This window comes from Benincasa hispida, chromosome 4, assembly GCF_009727055.1.
Source record: "Benincasa hispida cultivar B227 chromosome 4, ASM972705v1, whole genome shotgun sequence".
Classification (NCBI taxonomy): domain Eukaryota; kingdom Viridiplantae; phylum Streptophyta; class Magnoliopsida; order Cucurbitales; family Cucurbitaceae; genus Benincasa; species Benincasa hispida.
In genome coordinates this window covers 67832774-67844465 of record NC_052352.1, presented here as the reverse complement: position 1 = coordinate 67844465, position 11692 = coordinate 67832774, and the positions used below count along the sequence as shown (strand labels likewise).

At 31.9% G+C, this 11692-nt stretch overlaps 1 protein-coding gene across 2 annotated transcripts; it reads left to right on the top strand.

Moving 5' to 3' along the window:
- The first annotated feature begins 5286 nt into the window (after positions 1-5286).
- Positions 5287-11461, top strand: LOC120075631 (receptor homology region, transmembrane domain- and RING domain-containing protein 2-like). Of its 2 annotated transcripts, XM_039029205.1 has the most exons (5): positions 5287-5691; positions 6133-6360; positions 7270-7326; positions 7450-7674; positions 10481-11461. In XM_039029205.1, the coding sequence occupies exons 1-5, from the start codon at positions 5553-5555 to the stop codon at positions 11053-11055; spliced, it is 1224 nt and encodes a 407-aa protein (XP_038885133.1). In that variant the 5' UTR covers positions 5287-5552; the 3' UTR covers positions 11056-11461. The 2 variants fall into 2 exon arrangements, with proteins under 2 accessions (XP_038885133.1, XP_038885132.1); XM_039029204.1 differs by having other exon boundaries at positions 5289-5691; positions 7270-7674.
- The last annotated feature ends 231 nt before the right edge of the window (positions 11462-11692 follow it).

Genomic DNA, 11692 nt, shown 5'->3' with positions numbered 1-11692 from the left:
GCTCCAGTTTCATGCATCAAGCGTACACATTCAATCGAGAGAATTAGAGGATTAAGTATTAGAGATCGGATCACATCCGCATCAAATCAACAACAATACAAATACAAGTTCAACTTTACGAAATAAGATTCTCTAGAAACCTCTGTGAACAATGAGAGTTGTTGATGATGCATGAAAGAACGATGAAGTGATTATTTAAGCTGTACTTTATTATTTTTCTTTTAAGAAAAAGTTGTAATAAACGAGGAAATTTAATTGATATTGAGAATTGAGATTGAGACTTGTTGAAGAGAGAAGCACGTGCAAGACAGCTACATGTGTGAGACCGAAAGGACCTTCGTGGAAGGATGTCCATTTGTTGTTCTCCCAATCATACTCCTATTAACCAACCGCCTTTACAACAAGGGAAGTATGGGAATTTAATACTTCACCAAAAGAATAATAATAATAATAATAGAAGTATGGGAATTAAATAAGAAAAATAATAATTTTTTTAGTCATTAAATTATTAATTTAATTTTAACGAATAATAACTTTTTAGTCTCTAGATTTTGACTCTAGTTTCAATTTCGTCATTAGATTTTAAAATGCTACATATTTAGTACTTAAGTTTTAAATTTTGTTTCAATCTAGTTCTTGAATTTTAAAATATTACAATTTTACCCTTAATATATGAGTTTTGTTTCAATTTGATTATTGGGTTTCAAGGTTTTACATTTTCAACCTCAAATTTCACTACTACGAAACTGGGGTTTAATGTCAATTTAAAACTGACATTATAGGGGGTACAATGTCAGTCGTAAACCAACATTGAAGATCTTGTTATAAAAGTCTTAATATCGGTTTTAAATTGATATTACAACTGACTGAAATTTCAATACCAATTATCTTCAATGTTAATTGAAAACCGATATTGTACAACATCTTCAATGTCAGTTTAAAACCAACATTGCACATCATCTTCTATGTCGATTTTTTACTTTCAATAATTGTCCAATTTTTTTAATGCCACATTTTTTAAATTATCCGATCCATTTTTTATGTCGGCCAAAGAGTTAAAAATGCCAATAAATGTCTCGTTTTAGGTCAGAAAATGTCTGTCATCACAATTTATTAAAAAAAATTGTTTATTGTAATGTGTGCCTATTATATTATGCATGTAAAATACCTCAAATATTGGGTCGTAACTTAATTCTCTTTCTTCTCTCTACTGAAACATTTCGTAGCTTGTTGGCAAGCCAACAATATGTCTTTTCTACCTATAAATGCACAGATCCCAAACCTAAAATATAACAATAGACACAACAATACACTCTACCAAAGTTACCTAAAGTACAATAACCCACTTCCATGAAAAAAGCATTAAAGCACACTTTTATGATAACTCAAACAACGATTAGTACTTCCAATCTATTCTATAAGTACTTATCAAATATGAATAAATAAACTAACCAACATTTGTATATCGGTAATACACTTCCATTAAACAATAATTAAAATCATTATATTCAACACTTATATATATGATCAAACTGGAAAAACCCATAACTAGATCTATAGATCCAACGTCAGCGACCCATTTCCACGATCGAAACGAGTTATACGATCGAAGATCTACACAATGAGCTAAATGCCACGATTGAGCTAACTGACTGGATCTAACGACTAAAACCAACATGCGAGTGAACTCGAAGACCACGACCGAGCTGTATGATCAACCAAATCTTCCTATTGTCGTTGGAGATCTACACAATCGAAACCAACACACAAGTGAGCTGAGGCCGACCTAAACGACAACATACTACACGCGAGCAAGTTGAACGACAACAAACTACACGAATGTTGAATGACACGACCTCAACAAGCTGAATGGCAATGCTGAACAGAACGATTGACAACGAGCTCAATGGTGATGGTCGGTACGGTCAATGGGAAGAGGGTTTGGAAGAGATAAGTGAGAAAGGAGAGAGAAGAAAGATAATGAATTGGAAGAGAGATATTTTTTACTAAAGAAAACAAATAAATGGTTATCTTTAATGTCGGTTTTAAAACCGATATTAAAGATCCATTCTTTTAAAATCGACATTATACATCCATTTTTACTTTTTCCCACCGACATAAAGTCCAACATTATTGTAGTGTTTTCATTAAATACTCACTTTTAATCATTGACGTCAATTTCTAAATAATTATGAAGTTAAATTTTAAATTTAATTTTAAAAGTGATAAAAGTAGTGAAACTTAATTAATTGTAATTTTTGTACGATTTTTAATTTAATAACATAAATTAACTCTAAATACAAAAAATCAATATTTGGTGAAAAATCGATATTAAAAATGTAAAGCTTAAATCATATGAACCAAATTGAAGCAAAACTCAAATGTCAATGGTAAAATCGTAGCAAAAATTAAATGTATAACATTTTGAAACTTATGGACTAAATAAAAATTAGATATTAAAAAAACCTAAGGGCCAAAAATGTATTTTTTTTCCTTGATTTTTTATGTTTCAAAATATTATAATTTGACTCTTAAAATTTGAATTTTGTTTCATTTTGGTCAATAGGTTTCAAAATTAACAATTTTAACCTCGATTTTCACTAAACACTCTACTCATTTTTTGTTTTTGGGTTAATATCTATTAGACATTAAACATTAATTTAAAGATTGATGAAAAATAGTAAAAATTAATTAATAGACATTAACATAACCGTGTAAATCTTGAAACTTATTAATCAAATTAAAATAAAAATAAAATTTAAAAGATAAAATTGTAACATTTTAAAATCTAGCCAACTTAAATTCAATACTTAAACACTTAGTTTAACATTTTAAAACATATAAACAAAATTGAAATTAGACAAAAACAAAATTTCCCATTAAATAATTAGTACCATGTGAACTCCCTTTAGAGCTCCATTAGCGGTTTATTTTTCTTTTTTCTTTTAAAAAAAAAATAAAAGAAACTCTCTTTAGGCTAAGGTTTTGTCACTCACACATTGTGATGTGACTACTGTTTTTTTTTTTTTTTTTTTTTTTTTTTTTTAAATATAATTGTTGATGCATTAAGAAATTAATTTAATAATGAACCAGTAATTTTCAATAAATGTTATTATGTGCTAACTGATTTAATTATAATTATAAATCCTTTAATTGTTAAAATATTGAGGGATTTTGAGATAGTAAAAATTGATAGTAAATGTGACAAAAGTTTACGTGCGTCCCATTTACCTAAAGCATAAAATCTTATTTTAAAGCGATGTTGAAATTGTAAGGAAATGTTTCTTTCAGATTCGTTTGCAATAATGGTAAGTATTGGCAACTTTTTCGCTCTACCCTGACCTCTTCATTGTCCATAAGTTCTTAAAATAAATTATATGTCCAACCTTAGATTTCAAAATTTTAATAACCCCAATTTTTTTTTTGGTAAGTTGTGAATAAAAATTTATTAAATATTTTGAAACCCAATTGTACAGACACTTGCTTTGATAAAAAGAAAAATCTAGATATTAATATATTGTAATAACAAATAAATTATTTAGGAAGGATTAAATTTTTTTACCTATGTGCTCAAAAAAAAAAAAAAAACACTTACACGATATGCATTGATGATCTTATTTCCCCTTAACATCTCTTAAGCAAATAAATTTTATGTTGTATCTATGTTTTTTTTTTTACACTAAACTATTGTTGTAGTTAACCTATGAAAATGCCAAAATTAAAATTGTTTAACTGACATGAAGTTTATACTATCGAATTTAGATTTTCGAGTTCAATTCCTCTACTTTAAAAAAAAGTTAGACTTGTATAAATGTTGACTCATTGATAAAATACATTTTATGGTGTGATTGAATGTAATGGAATAAGAAAAATTAAAACCCCGTTTGATAACTATTTGATTTCTGATTTTTGTTTTTGAAAAGTAGGCCTATAGATACTACTTCCATCTTTAAATTTCTTCCGCTGTTATTTATTTTTTGTTAGTGATTTAAAAAACCAAGCCAAAATTTGAAAACTAACAAAATTAGTTTTTAAAAGGGTTGTTTTCAAATATAGAAAAATGAATCAAAATATTTACAAAATATAGTAAAATTTTAGAATTATCAATGATAGACGCTGATAGACTTCTAGTGTCTATCAGTATGATATTGATAAATATTGATAGAAGTGTCTATTAGCGTCTATCATTGATAGTTCTAAAATTTTGCTATATTTTCAGTTTTACCATTTGAAATAATTTTTATTTTTAAAAATTATTTTTGTTTTTGGTATTGGGTAAGATTTCAACCATTGTACTTAAGAAGATATAAATCATGATAAGAAATGAGAAAAAAATAGATTTAGTTTTTAAAAATAAAAATAAAGAAAAATAAAATAGTTATCAAATGGATTCTAAAATTCATCCATTTGATAAATTAATTAGGTTGATTTCAAAACAATAAATAAATAAATAAAAATATTCACAATGGTCAGATCTTACATGGGCCTGGCCCAAAAATTTAAAAGAAGAGTCTAGCCCGTTTCATCTTATTGGTCGGTTTGGAATCGGATAAACATGAGAATGAGCTCAGATCTGGACGATGCTGATCTAATCATAAACCAATTATAAATTATAGATTCTCTAAAAAGAAAGAAAATTTATTATTTCTTTCTAATACAAAAGGAAGAAAACTTTTAAATCATTATAATTCATGACAGATATGTATTTCTAGAATATATCCTTATCTTTGTTCTTTTTAAAAAATAATTAACTAATCAAAGAAAAATGAGAATAAATAATTAATCATTTTACTATATTTCTTTGTCTTCTTTTTTTCTTTGTGAACAAATTACAAAAACTACCTAGGTAAGATTATATCCTTAAAACTTTCCATTTTAAAATTTAAACCTTAAAAAACGATATTAAAATTGACTCAAATTTAATCTACAAACTTATATAATTGTGTAAATAGTAACATTTGTACAAATTTATGTTTCAAATTTTATTATTTGTGGGTCTAATTTCTATAATTATTATAAATTTGAGGATCTAATTTTAATATTTATAAACGTTTTTTGAATCTAATTTTTATAATTTAAAATTTTAGAATATAATTACAATTATCACCATTTTTTCCATTTTTTTAAACGGATTGCTTTTAACTTTATTGCCATAAACGCATACCAGCACAGTTGTTTTATATTATGGTCAGTGTTTCTATTTTTTTGTCAGTTTATTAATTGGGATGAACTATTATTATTATTATTAAATATTTTGAAAAAGGATGAACTATTATGAATGATATTTTGAATGGCTCAATTTATGAAGTTATTATCATTATCATTTATCATATATATATTTTTTCCATCGTTTCCATATTGTTGAGGGAGTAGGCAAATTCAATCCCGAGAGTTTATCTCCCAGCGAATCAAGGAAACCAAGATTTTTCCTTCCGAGAGATGGAAGCTGATGTTTCCATTGATATTTTATAAACCCTAATCATCTTTTGTTCTTCGTTTCAATCTCTAATTCTCTCCCTTTTTCTCTCTCACTGATTAGGGTTTTTCGGTCCATGGCTTTCAGTGCTATGAATCCAGGTCTCGCCTTATTGTTTTCACTGATTTTGGTTGGCTGTTGCGGCTCTGCAGCTAATGTGGTATTGATTGGGACCAACGTTACTCGTTCCTTCGACTCCATTGAAGCTAATTTCGGTTAGTTCTCTTTATGCTCGCTTCATTTTGAATATTTTCCCAACTCAATTGTTTTGTGTATTGCTGAGTGATTTCTGACTCGGGCACTGGATTAAATGTCTGTGCTCTTGTCATTACTAGTCGTCGTGGCTTTTGCCAACGGGCGACATGGTTGACTATATAGATTCTGCTGTTAATGTGGAATAATTCTTTTTTTTTTTTTTTTTAATCGAAAATTCTGTCAAATAGTAAAAGGTGATTCAGGATGGTATTATGTTTTGAGGGGATAAATCGGATATGGTCATCCAAGAAGGAAAATGAGGGAGGCCAGTCAAATATTTGAGATTGGTCTATGGATTCAGTTTTATTTTCTATGCCTTTCTTTCTTTTCCCCCCCTTTAAATGGCCATGATGGATTCTCTTATTGATCTCTGGAATTATCTCTGGAATTTCTGATTTCAGCTCCTTCAATAGAAAGTTCAGGGGAACCTGGGGTGTTATATCTGGCAAAACCTCTTGACGCATGCTCGACATTGGAAAACAAAACTGATCTGCCTGTAAACTCCAGTTCACCATTTGCGCTTATAATTAGAGGAGGATGTAGCTTCGAGGATAAAGTGAGGAGAGCCCAAGTGGCTGGATTTAAAGCTGCAATCATCTATGACAATGAAGATGGTGGCTTAATTGCGAGTAATTACTTTTTTACACTATTAACTTTATGCAATTTTCTTATATAAAAAAAAAGAAGCTATTCTCCATTAATGGAAGTCGATTACTTTCAATATGATTTATGGGTCTTAACTATGTCTATGTTGCTATGCTTGTTGCAGCCATTCGATTTGCTTGTACTGTAGGTATTAGTGCCTTGATGATTTACTTATCTACATTCAAAGATTGAATAACATTTTGTAGATACCAATATTTTATAAAAACTATACTTCAAAGACTTTCAGAATTAGATTTAATTTTTTTAAATGGAGAAATTGACATTGCCGTTCATTAGAAAAAAGAAATGCAGTTGTCCGTCCAAGATCTTCCCTTAAAACCAAAGCCTCTTTTTCTGATGGATCTTGTCTAGAAGACCACAAACAACATGATCAAATGTCTTTTCAATGTTGATTTTCAATCAATGTTTCTTAGTGTTATTGTATGGAATGGTGTTGGTCTTGGTATATCTTAGTTTTATATTTTTGAAATAAATGATAAACTAGAAAAATTCAATTGACTTGCTCATCAATTAGAATACTTATATCTTGAATTACAGTCCCTTTTTACTACAAATTCATAAAAGTTTGCATATGTGCCAAGGGGTTCTCTAGAATCCTCGATGTAGGCTACCTTGTAGTTGTTGTCTACGATTGTTGCAATTATTTGATATCTTTTTGCTATTGCTTTATCGATCTAAACTTTATGCCCATACTTGGTAATTATAAGTTTCACGCTTTTACTTTTCCCTGGTTTTCCTACTCTGTTAACGGGTATGGAGTTATTTGGTTAACTTCATTGCATGCATGCATAACAGTAAATGTTTTGGAAAAGAAAGATCAATTTTCTTGTTAGCTTGAATATTCCCTGGTCATAACTTTGAAGTGGTTGCAGTGGCAGGGAGCTCAGCTGGTATTAGAATACATGCTGTATTTGTTACTAAAACATCTGGTGAGACAATGAAGAAGTATGCAGGCTTGCCTAACGTTGAGATATGGATAGTTCCAAGCTTTGAAAATTCTTCATGGTCCATCATGGCTATCTCCTTTATTTCTCTTCTTGCAATGTCTGCAGTGCTTGCTACTTGTTTCTTCGTTCGTAGACATCGAATAAGACGAGGACGTCCTCGATCTTCTCATGCTCAAGAGTTCCGGGGAATGAGCAGACGTGTAGTAAAAGCAATGCCAAGCCTGATATTTACTACTGCTTTAGAGGATAATTGCACATCAATAACATGTGCAATATGCCTTGAGGACTATACTGCTGGTGAGAAGCTCAGAATTCTACCATGTCGTCACAGTAAGTTCACTCCTTTATTCTTCTTCCATTTTTTCCCCTTTTTTTATTATTATTTTTTTAATAAGAAACAGAAAGATATATTCACCAAAAAGCCAACAAAAACAACCTAAGGGCAAAGGGCTGAGAGGACCCTTCACTCCTTTATTCAGAAGTTGATATTTCCTTGTTATGCATGTATCTTGCATCTGTAAGAATATTAGTTGCACTTTGTGCTGTATAGAACCTGTGATGGTGTGGTTGGTCCTTTCTTTCTTTTCCATCTATAGCTCAGACACCCAACGTTTGTGGATTGGGTATAACATAAGTGAGCTCTTAAACTTTATAAAACAGGTAGCGTATTTGTAGGAATTATTATAAATGATCAAGGTAGTGGTTAATCAATGTCTTAGTAATCAATGCTCCAAGTCCTTGTTCAAATTATTCAAAAAATGTAACAATCATGAGTTGGCCTAGTGGTAAATAGGGGGCTCATGATCTTGATAAAGGGCAAGAGGTCATGGGTTCAATCCATGGTGGTCACCTATGTAGGATTTAATATACTACAAATTTCCTTAACACCAAAATGTTGTAGGGTTGGGTGGATCGTCCAAAAGAAAAAAAAAATTGTTCAAAAAATTTTAGAGATACTATGATTCGATAAATGCAGTTTAAGATCTTTTATAGACATAAAGTTAAGACTCCTTTATTTTATTCATGTAACAACCACATATCAGTTATCACGACCTGAAGCCATTCGATTTCTTTACAAAGGTAAAATAAAATCTCATAAAGATTTGACTTTGCGAGTACGGTACACTATCACACCATTTGCCCAAACAAAATTTAAAAGTTCAAAATAGGCAAAAAGTAGTTTAGAGTGCCCTGGTTAGGGCTTGAAAAAGAATGTTCTTAAACCAGTTAGGCTACTTGACCAGGACTAAATTAAGGAGCAGATAATTTGATGTACATGTCTTGAAAAATGGTTGAGATAACTTTGTTGGTGGAGGACTAGGCAACTGCTCGTTTTCCAGCCAGCAAGGAAGTTTGGTTCATTGGGTTGTCTGCGGTTTAATTGGCATATGACTAAATTAGCATATGAACAAAATTTAATAGTTCAAAATAGGTGAAATTTAGTTTAGAGTATCCTGGTTATGGCTTAAAAAAGAATGTTCTTAAACCCAGTTGGGCTACTTGATGAGGACTAAATTAAGGAGCAGATAATGTGATGTGGAGGTTTTGATAAATGGTTGAGATAACTTGTTGGTGGAGGACTAGGCAACTGCTCGCTTTCCAGCCAGCAACTGAAGTTTGGTTCATTGAGTTGTCTGCTGTTTAATTGGTGTATGACTAAATCAGCATATGAACAAAATTTAATAGTTCAAAATAGGTAAAATATAGTTTAGAGTACCCCGGTTATGGCTTAGAAAAGAATGTTCTTAAACCCAGTTGGGCTACTTGATGAGGACTAAATTAAGGAGCAGAGAATGTTCATTAGTTTGTCTGCGGTTTAATTAGCGTATGGAGTGAAGATATTTCCTGATTTTAATGTCTGGAGTAACATAAATGTACTTTTATTGCAAAGTCCCACAAGCAGGATATAAGGTTGATTTATATAAATGAAGTGACGGAGAACTAGGAATGAAGAAAATTGTGGGGAAGGGAAGTCAAACTTTTTCATTGAATTAGCAAAAAGCTGGACAAAAAGAACTCTTACAAAATAGCTTCTCATTTTGTGTTCATTACCGGAGGAGTATAACTAAAAAGAAAGTTAAAGAAAGAAACCCCCCTTGGAAAAGAGGAACTTAGAAAACTCAAGAACCTTAACCTATTGGCTGTCTGCTCCATTAAAATGCGACAATTTCTTTCTAACTATTTCTCTGACATAAGGCCATGAACACATATATCCACAGAATTCTTGCTCTTCTGAATCTGTTCCTTCTTAAGGCTCGAGAGATTTTTGTCTTTTCCATCTCTGTCAAAGGCCCTGGCTATATAAAATTGCAGCAATAAGGATGTCCAATACAGTGAAAAACTAGATGCCAGCTTATCTTTGGGATCTCTTCCCTCGGCCCTTAGGCAGTTGTGTTTTACTCAGTGTTGTTATAGCCCAGGTTTCTTATCAAAAATTAAAAAAACAATATTCTTCGGGTTCTGTTTTCTATGTTCTTTCAGCCATTGTGATTCTGCCATCGTCCCTTTCCTTTCAAAATCATGCCAGAGGGCAGATAGATTCTTTGTTTAATGGGATGATTTAGATGTTAGTATTTTTCATCATTGAGATAAACTCCATCTGGAGTTACAGATAGTTGTAGAAACTCACTCGATGCTACCCTCTGTTATTCTCAAGGCGAAGTTCCTTTCCCCATTACTACCTTAGCATTTCCTTGACACAGGCTCCTTATTTTGTGACACTACAAAAAATCTATAAAAACGTCATTATGACTGAGAACCCGAGACATCGTTATTACTATTGTTTTTATTTTTTATTTTTATAGAACACAACTGTTTTTATTAAGAAAAAAGAAAATAATACAAGGACATACAAAAAATCAAGCCCATAAACAAACCCCATGAGAGAGTTTCCAACTAATTAAGATATTGCTTAGTGAATAATTACAAAAAGGCTTCGAAACTGAAGCCCAAAGAAAAACATGGAACCTCACCAAGGACCAAACCTCACAAGGGTTCCTATCCACTATCTTTTTGCTTTTTGAGGCCATATTTTACTCACATACATACATACCTTTACATGCATTTGTTTCATATATATGATCTAGCTAACGTCTGATCTGATTACTGAATATAGTTTTATTGGAACTGTTTTCAGAATTTCATGCCCTCTGTGTGGACTCTTGGCTTACTGCTTGGAGAACCTTCTGCCCTGTTTGTAAGCGAGATGCAAGAACTAGCAATGGTGATCCACCACCTTCAGAATCCACACCATTGCTTTCGAGTACTCCCAGTTCTGTTGCTTCATCCTCAATATTATCTTCTGTGAGATCATCATTGCCACCAAGCTCCGCCATTCAAATATCCCCTTCATTAAGATCGCCTTCGGTATCTCGGAACCACTCCCTCTCAAGCACTCCTTACCTTCAGCAGTCTCTGAGATCCTCCTACCGCCAATCCCCAACGTTGAGTGTGAGCAGAAGTTCAGTTGAACTCAGAAATGCATCTTCCCAAAGATCTCAGACTTCTCATTTGGTTTCGCCGTATTCCTCGTGTTACCCATCCATTTCACCTTTACATTCAAGATACATGATTCCGCTTATTCCGAGTCCAAGCAATGCCTCACCAAGCATCATTGGTTCTTCTAGTCATCAACATAATCCCTTGCATTGTAGTGGATCAGCTGCAAGCTTTTCTCCATTTGCTTCGGCTCGGTCTCTTCCTGAATGCTGATACAAGAGCGTTGAGAAAATCTTTCGCCCTGAGAAATTGGCAACCCTGTTTTCGCAGAGGGGGTTGAGGGGTTGGGTGAGGTATGGTTGAATTATGGCATCATGTGGTCTGTAAAGCGATTTGTTAGTTGTTGATCTGTCTAAATACCCTGGTTGGCCAGCATCATTGTATATTATTTCTCACGATTGCTCCATTTGTTTTGGGTTTGAAGTTCCATTTTGTGGTACATGTTGTAGAGGTTTTTAAAATTACAAAGTGAAGTAGAGTATATTCTTGTGGCGGTGGGTTTGTAATTCTTTAATGGATTGTGGGTTTAGATGCAGTGGAAGTGGATACTTAGTTTAAGAGCTAACCAGGAAAGGAACATTTGTAATATATACCACTTCTCTCTTTCCTTATCTTCCCATCTTTGAGGCCCCTTCCATCGTTTCAACATACTTTTTTCTTTCACCAGATGATTTTTTCGTTAAATTCTCTGTAAAAGAGTTGCTCAATGTTGTGGCCACTCCAGGTCCAGTTGATAATGTTTCTATTTCTTGTTTTTCTGTTTCTTATTTCTCGTTTTTTATATTTCTCCCAGTTTAAATATGATTTAATCATGTTTGAAATATAAAAATAATTATCAAATATACATAAA